The following is a 9,023-nucleotide window of genomic DNA, read 5'->3' on the forward strand; positions in this document are numbered from 1 at the left end:
TGAAAAGTTGCGTCCTGTGTCGGTTTGCTTTCGGTCTTAACGAAATCCATAGCCTATGATGATCCCATGTCGTGTGACAGGGTAATTTACCGAAAGCTATAATGATTATTATATGTGTGTGAATTATGAAAGGGTAATTTGAGTTTCCAAAATTAGCAGAATAAGTGTAAAGTTATTGGTAAAGCTTTAAGTAGTAATATTTAGCAGAAGAGGGTCCTCTTTAAATTCTTTTTGTAAGGATTTTAGGAATCATTTCATCGTATATATTTATTGTACATTATACTATCATTTTTTGTCAAATATTCAATCTTAAATAAAAAAATTTAAAAATAATTTCTAACCATAGAATGAAAGATGAATGAACACAATAAAGTGATTCTTGGAATCATCAGAAAAAGAATCTGAATATGATCATATTCCATATTTAGCGTGTATTTTACTCTACTCTCTTAATTTTGGACAAGGATTGTCTGCCCTCCCACTTCCGATGCCCTCCCGTGCCCTCCTGTTTGTGTGGTCACTATTAAACCATGTCAATATTTTATATTACTATTTATTTTTGTCTTATTATCTCTATAAAAAAAATTATATAAAATATTGACGTGATTTAACCGTGATCATACAAAATAGGAAGGCACGGAAGGTTATCGAAGGTGAGAGGGCAAACAATCCTTATCCCTTAATTTTAGCAGCTTTTGAACATGTTCCGGTGGAAAAGGGATGATTAGAATGATTCTACTCACCAAACCGAGAAGCCCCAAATTCACACCTCTCAAAATTTGCTTTTTGGCTTTTCCCTCCACATTTTAACGATTTGATCTTTTATGCAAATTTGACCAATACGGATGCAATGCGCGTTCACGAAGGTCAAAATCCCTGGCCATTCAGTGTAAAATAAAAGAAAATCACACGGACTTTTGATTCACAATTCCGGCGTAGAATTTTTGACATGTCTCCCCCTACAAATTTAATTACACACGCATAGCGTGTAGACATATGACTAGTTGTTTGCTAACCATCTGGATCGAAATTGACAATAGTTTGTTAGAATATGTTGTTTCTCCACCAGCTGAAAACCAATCCAGTCAAAAACCAATTCTTCTAGCAAATGATACTTTATTGCAGTGACGGAAATAATAATACTTATGTATTTTGATGTGGATTTGATCCCCGCTGATCTCCTTTCCTTCTAATATTTAACAATTTAACGCACTAACACTGTCTTTTATTTTATAAAAAGAAAAGAAAAAAAGAGAACCAATTCTTCTTAAAACCAGGAGTTTACTTTATGATATTGTGTTTGCATCACTTGTGGAAACGCACTGCTCTTACATATGTAGATGGATGCGTTTTCACATCTTTTTAACTGTAAATGGCTGGGGAGATTTTGATATGTATATGAATGGTAATCAATTAAATAATCCGAATTTGAAATCAAAATCTTGATTTCGATTTCGATTCAGAATTAATAAACATGTTTAAATTGTTTCTTAATAATGGTGTTTCTATTTTTGTTGGAGAATATCAACATTGTTATATAAAGTCTGTGTGGAAGGTGCTTCGAAGCTTGTCATAGATGCAATCAAAGGATTTTTTACAACTTCTTGGCGATTGAGAAACATTAGTGAAGATATGTTTACTTTCGACTTCATATTTTAGAGCTATGTCTACATGATATACGATTAATGAACATAATTTTAAAATTATCAAAATTCTCACAAAAAAAATCGATGCTCATTCTTTATTGACGGATGCAATCACTACTACACGGTAAACTGGAATGGTTAATTACCAAGAAAAGGAAGAAAATAGTGGAATTGGATCCTTACCGAGGCAAACCCTCGAAATCCTTCTGACCCTCCAACTTTGATCAAACGGCTACAATTATTATAACTTTAGAAGAATCCTTATATTTATAGTAGTTAAATCAAAATCCAACGGTTGTGTTAGAGAGTTAAAGATACGAGAGTTTGCCTAGGAAAGGACCCAATTCCAAAATAGTAAATACCCACTTTGTTCGCGGTAAACTGTAATGAAGTCAAGTTCTGTATCCAGTGTGGCGCGTTCCACCTTGTGTCCTCCCTCTCTAAAATTTATTTCCTGTCAGACACTTTCTCTCTCCCGTCTCGCTCTCATCCAAATCTGAAATTCCACGAAAAAAACGAGAAAAAGCACCCTGCTCCCTTACCCCTCTCCCTCTGTTCTTCGCAACCTCCAATCTCTCGCATTTCCACGCCCTATTTTGTTTTCTTATGTACACAATTGAATTAATTTAATCAAAATTTAAATTTAAAGAAAATTAAATTAAAAATCTGTTTGTATTGTATCTGCCGCCTGACTGCCTGCCTGCTCCTTTCTCTCTCAAACTCTCAGAGAGGAGAGAGAGAGACTCGTCTCTCTGAGCCTCTGTCCCCTCCTCGCATGGACAGTCATTACTCATCCCCATCGATCTCAACGGTCAGATTTGCTTCCCACCCCTTCACTTATTTTCATGCACCAAATCTCACTACCCCCTCCTCTGGCTCTGTCTAAATCGATCGCATTAGATGTATTTCTATTTCTATATCTATAGGTCTGTGTATGTATGTGTGTAAATGCATGTTTGTGCTGCTCACCTTGTAGTTTCTGCTCTAGGGTTTCCATTAAAATCTCGAATTTTCATTTGGGTTCCGTTAAATCTGGAATTTTGATCTTCGTCTGAATCCGATTTTGCTTTCTCTGTCTCTGTGACCCGGTTAGATCGTAGTCGGATCTGCGGTGGTTGTTCACGATGCTTCGTTTGTACGGACAGGCATGGAGGAGGACGCCATGAGGAGGAAGACCAGGTCCCTTAGGCGCAGAGTTGGTGGTGGCGGTGAGTGGCATTGGCTTGTAATTTTGGGCTCTCTCCAGGGGTTACTTGCCGGATGACATGGGCTGCGGTGGCTCCAAGGTCGATGACTTGCCGCTAGTCACGCTTTGCAGGGAGCGGAAGGACTTCATCAAAAAGGCGTTGGACCAGCGCTACGCTCTCGCCGCAGCCCACCTCTCCTACTTCCAATCGCTCCAGCACATCGGCGACGCCCTGTGCAAGTTCGTCGACGAAGACCTCATTATCTCCGGCGCCGGCGGGTCGTCTTCGCCGCCGGGATCTCCAGTTCTCACGTTACCCTCCGACGAAGGCAAGCCCAGGAAAAGGAAACCCCATACAAACGACTCGTCGTCTACGTCGATTTCGCACTCTGTTTCCGCTGATTCGCCGAAAGCGGACGACATTGACGACTCTCACATACATTTGTCATCTGGGTCCGAGTCAGAATCCGAGTTGGACTTGTCGTCGGGTCACATTCACATCGAGGACAGCCCGGAGCAAGAGGTACCCTCTTCTTCTTCCTCCTATCGTTACCCTTCGAATTACCCTCCGAATTACCCTTCGAATTACCCCCCGAATTACCCTTCGAATTACCCTCCGAATTCACATATGTATTATATGAGAAGGACAGAGACGCCGATGCAGACGGTGTATTACGAAGAGCCGGAGAGATATCCGACCCAAAATGGTCCTTATCTGGATCCTTATCCGGGTTATTCGGGTTTTCAGCCGTATGGCGGTGGTGGGTTTTTCGGGTACCAAATGGGGTCACCGGTGAATAGTGAAAATCCTTACAATAGACGGCCGCCGAGCCCACCATCACCGGCCCGTCCTCCACCTGCACCGCCTTCGCCTCCGACAACCTCCACTTGGGATTTCCTGAATGTGTTTGAAACTTATGATAATACTGGTTACCCGGGTTCCTATCCGAAGGCTAGATACGGGTACGGGTCCACGACGAGCAGTCCGGACTCGAAGGAGGTGAGGGAGAGAGAGGGAATTCCTGATTTGGAGGATGAGACAGAGCAGGAAGTGTTGAAAGAGGTTCACAAGGAGAAGCGGAAGGCGAATGAGGAGGGTAATGTGAATAGGAATAGGAATCGAAATTCGGGTGAAGGGACTTCAAGGGCTGTGCCATTGAAGCAGCCAAGCAGTTCGGGGAGTTCAGGGACTGTGCCATTGCATAGCAGTGAAAGTTCACACTCTGGGCATGGGAAGGAGATAAAGAGCAGTCCTGATACAATTGGATCCAAAAACTCTGAAGAGGAATTGGTGAAGAAAAAGAGGGTGAGTTTTGAGTTTGAGGTTGAGGTTGAAGCAGCATCGACGCACGATGTTGGATCTTCTAAAGGGAGTAGCTTAACTACATTGTCAGTCCACGGTACAAGGGATCTTCAGGAGGTTGTGAAGGAAATCAGGGATGAGTTCGAGACTGCGTCTACTTATGGGAGAGAGGTTGCCATGCTGCTTGAGGTGGGCAAGTTGCCTTATCAGCCTAGAGGAGCTGCACTTAAAGGTAGGAGTCTAATCCCTAGTTGTCTTGGTAATTTATCATACATATCCTCATTCTGTAGATTGCTTCCACCATATTGTCCGACCACATTTAAAAGTAAAGTTTTTGTCTGTTGTTGGGAATCTAAGCTGTGCGCTGTCTATGCATTACATCCCAGCTCCATTGTAACAAGGGCTTACTTTCTCTGAACTAAAATGCATACTTATCGACCCAAGTAGCATAAAATACTTAAGTGTTGTGCCTTATAGACTCACATGAACCATGTGCCATGAGTAGATGAGAAATTAGGATTTTAGTGCGAACACTGAATAAAGTTCGCATAATTAACAAGATGATTTCAGAATTATTTTTCTTCCATGTTTTTATTAGAAGCTCTGGTTGAGCAATGTGGATACAATATTGCTCTACTTTTTCTTGCATTTCCTTTTCTGTATACTCAGTTGTTAAGCATTAGATATGGCTTTGTAATTGAACTTGTCCAAGTCTTGACACTGAAAAAAAGTAATAGTCCCTCCCTTGTTCATGTTTGCTTTAAATTAGAAACCAGCATGTTACGCAATAAATTTTTTGGAGATAGCTGTGAAACATTTGTCACTGGAGAATTAATCTGCAGGAGCCGTGTTGACTATTATATTTTATGGTGGTCTAACTGATTGAAGTTTTATCAGAGATACACTCTGATCATTATATGTACACATGCTGAAAAGGTTTTACTTCTGAGGACCTTCTCATGCTTGAATTTGTTTTGATAATTACTTGGCTTCGGATTCCTTTTACACATTGGAAAGCTTCCTCATACTGCAATGACCAAAAACTTAAAAGTCCAAGTTACACCTGAATGTTTTGAAAAAAAAAATATATATAAATCTCACTGTTTCGACTGTAGAATGCTTGTAGGATCGATAATCAAATTCTGTTATAGTCTAATACTTTTTATTGGGATCTTTATGAAGAAGCATTATTGCTGCTGTTTCATTAAAACTTATGCATGTCTATGCAGTGGTCTTCTCAAGGATCCTTTACCTTGTAGCACCTTCCATGCTGTCTTCACCCCCTTCATCCAGGCCACCAGTAAAATTAAGTTCTAAGACCGTGAAATTGGCAAAAGCTTACCAGGGAGAACCGGGAAAAGATATCAAGAAGCCTGGAAACCTCTCATCAACTTTGGAGAAACTTTATGCATGGGAGAAAAAATTGTACAAGGAAGTTAAGGTGAGAGAATCTAAATTATGGACGTCATGCAGCTCATAATTACTACTATGATGACACTTAAAGACTAAAGTCCTTGTTAGCTCACAGTCACCAAATCCTTTTATTGCAGCAGGTTGCAAAAATTATTTCATTCCCTCTGATTTAACAAGTACAATGCATTTGCACTCATAGAAGGACCTGAATTTCTATATTATAGTTTTTTTTTTCCTGTACTAGCTTCGATTTGATGAGTCAATCATCACTTTTTTTGTTCTTCAAGTGGCTTGGAGCTTGCTCCTGTTGACATCTGTTTAATATGTATTCGTGTTGCACTAATTTTAGGACGAAGAAAAGCTACGGGTTGACTATGAAAAGAAGTGCAAGAAATTGAAAAATCTAGATAATCATGGAGCTGAGTCTGCTAAGATTGATGCCACCCAGGCTTCTGTACGGAAGTTGCTAACCAAAATTAATGTTTGTATCAGAGCTGTTGATACCATATCGAGGAGGATACATAAGTTGAGGGATGAAGAATTGCTTCCCCAAGTCACGGAATTGATTCATGGGTAACAAATCTCTTCAACTTCTTTCAGCAACAGCTTATCACTTTGGGTCACAACAATATTTGCATTGGTTCACTTTTATTGTTGGATGAATTAATCTGAATTATGTCCTGCCTTTTTTTTCTTTCATTTCATTGCTTTTTTATTTGTATAGAATTTGTATATATGAGGTTATAAGGTCATTGTGTTAGAGATTATTTCCCAATAGTTAAATCAATAAGTTGGTAGTGGTTCGTATTGAGCCCCCCCCACCAGCTCAACGGTGATGACTTTTGCTTTCTATTGGGTCACTTTCCCTCATGCATGACCCCTTAAGACTATTGGTGACAATTTTGGTAGGGGGATTCGTAAAATGTATGATTCCTGAACTTGTATGTAAAGATGCTTAAACTTTCCTACCGACAATCCATCAGTACATCGAGGGATAGATTATGGTGTGCTACAGGGAATCCATCAGTACATCGAGGGATAGATTATGGTGTGCTACAGGGAATCCTAGCCCTTTTACATTTTCTTTCCATTATTTTTGCCCTCCTGCCAAACATAGGTTATTTACTGGTGATGTTATATCTATTACTTGCAGGGACTTGACTTTATATGTTAATATTTTTACGTTCTAAGTTTATTTTTTTAACTCACCGGGGATCTTTTGTTAATATTAGTATCTTTTTATCTGCAGGGACGTTATATGTTATATCTATTACTTGCAGGGACTTGACTTTATATGTTAATATTTTTACGTTCTAAGTTTATTTTTAACTCACCGGGGATCTTTTGTTAATATTAGTATCTTTTTATATGCAGATTGATAAGAATGTGGAAATCCATGCTTAAATGCCACCAGAAACAGTTCCAAGCTATTATGGAGAGCAAAATTCGATCTCTTAAGGTGAGCACTGGCCTTCGAAAAGATTCCGGTTTGAAAGCTACTCTTGAACTTGAAATGGAGCTTCTGAGCTGGTGCGCCTCCTTTAACAATTGGGTCAGCACCCAAAAGTCCTATGTGGAGTCCTTAAATGGGTGGCTTTCAAGGTGCATTAATCAGGAACCTGAAGAAACTACCGATGGAGTTGCCCCTTTCTCCCCAAGCCGGATGGGAGCTCCACCCATTTTTGTAGTTTGTAATGATTGGTGCCAAGCAATGGAAAGGATTTCCGAAAAGGGGGTGGCAGGTGCGATGCAAGATTTTGCTTCAACCTTACACCAGTTATGGGAAAGGCAGGACGAGGAGCAACGTCAGAGGATCAAAGCTGAGTATGTCTCCAAGAATTTGGAGAGCCAACTCAGAAAATTGCGTATGGAGAGAGCGAAGAGAGACCATGACCATGATGCATCAACAGACAAAAGCGCTCTGTCAAAGTCTCCTTCAGATAGTGGAGTTTCACCACTAGATGATCTGAAGGTGGATTTGGATTCAATGAAGAAGAGATTAGCCGAGGAGAGAGCGAGGCATCAGGAGGCCATCAAATTAGTTAATCACGCAGCTTCCAATAGTTTGCAAGGTGGTTTGGTCCCAATTTTTGAAACTTTAAGTAGTTTCACTTCAGAGGCTCTGAAAGTTAACGAGCAAGTCAGACTTCAAGATGCCAGAGGCTCATAGCGAATGTAAAAATATATTTATACAAGTCGGACGTGCGATCCGTGGAGTAGCTAGAGCCCGTCTCTATATGTACAGTCGTTTCTTGAGATCGCATACATTTAGAAATGGTAGGTTAGCAGATAAAGAAAAGGGAACTATATGAAACTTTAGGCATGACAGAGCCTCGAGAAGGTATTTAAGAAAGGTTGATAGACAGTAGAAGTAGAGTTGATCCCTTTGGGTTGCCTGGAAGTTGATACATTCTCATCTCGACTAGGAGAAATTTTTTGGTCTGGCGGATGTACTGCATCAGCGTCGCCTCCACACAAAATTGGGGGTGAGGACCTTAATATCGGAGGGTTCCGTTCTTTATGTGTGTGGTCTGACTGGTCTGACTGGTGACGTGGTCCAGGCAGAAAGCCAAGAATGCGTCCTTGACTTGATATCTGGTACTGCACAACCCCTCTGACAGATGGCAAATTTGTACAGAAAATTCATTTATTGGGTTTATTGGTTTTTAGGTGTATATATTGCCTGTTGTTGGAATGTGTAGGATGTCAGCTTAGAGAAACTGCAAGTCTTTGAATGAGCTATCCCATCACCAAAGTGATTTGTCTTTTCTTGTACTGTCTGGATCTCTCTTATGCTTCATCACCTTGCATTAATTCAAGTGCATGGTGCCCGTTAGAGTTGTATTGTGTCTGAATGTGAGCGATTTCCGACTATCGATGCATGTGGGCAGGGGTGGATGGAAGTAGGGACCAAGGTGGTCTTGGGACCATATGAGTTCGGAAAATATACATGTGAAGATTTTTTGATGACTCTTTGAATGTTTGGTACGGGTTATTTTTGTGCTTACTAAATGTTTGATGTAATGCAAGCTAGATATTTTGACATGTTGGGTTAACAACACTTAACAATATTTCTCTATCACTCATTACATTGTTTAGGCATATGTCGATATATGTTGACATGTGCATAACAAGCCTATCAAGTGAATAAACTACGCGCTTCGGGCTCTTTTCTTATAGAAAAACCTTGTATTTAACATTAGGACTTCCCAAGGTTCAAATCATGAATCCACCACTGCATGTGGGGGCAACACTGCATTAGAAATTGCCCACGCGAGCAGGGACAACCTGGGCAAAATCATGTCGTTATAATTGTGAACTTGAACTTGGAATCTTAGTATTCATGAGAGAAACTAATCTAGAATAGGGGGACGTCAAGGTAGCTGTGTTTCAAATTTATCACGCGTTTCTATTAATTTAATTGATGAGTGGGGACGTGGTCTTGGTTTTTTTGCACTTTGGTGGAGTTTTTTGG

General features: G+C 40.3%; 1 protein-coding gene across 2 annotated transcripts; it reads left to right on the forward strand.

Annotated features, from left to right (window-relative positions):
- The first annotated feature begins 2,121 nt into the window (after positions 1–2,121).
- Positions 2,122–8,518, forward strand: LOC126603396 (nitrate regulatory gene2 protein). 2 transcript variants are annotated; one of them, XM_050270226.1, is made up of 5 exons: positions 2,122–2,457; positions 2,740–4,367; positions 5,365–5,576; positions 5,898–6,121; positions 6,923–8,518. In XM_050270226.1, exons 2-5 carry the CDS (start codon positions 2,912–2,914, stop codon positions 7,716–7,718), a joined length of 2,688 nt encoding a protein of 895 aa, XP_050126183.1. In that variant the 5' UTR covers positions 2,122–2,457; positions 2,740–2,911; the 3' UTR covers positions 7,719–8,518. The 2 variants fall into 2 exon arrangements, with proteins under 2 accessions (XP_050126183.1, XP_050126184.1); XM_050270227.1 differs by having other exon boundaries at positions 2,792–4,367.
- Positions 8,519–9,023: the final 505 nt, after the last annotated feature.

Source organism: Malus sylvestris, chromosome 15 (assembly GCF_916048215.2).
Source record: "Malus sylvestris chromosome 15, drMalSylv7.2, whole genome shotgun sequence".
In the NCBI taxonomy this organism is placed as follows: domain Eukaryota; kingdom Viridiplantae; phylum Streptophyta; class Magnoliopsida; order Rosales; family Rosaceae; genus Malus; species Malus sylvestris.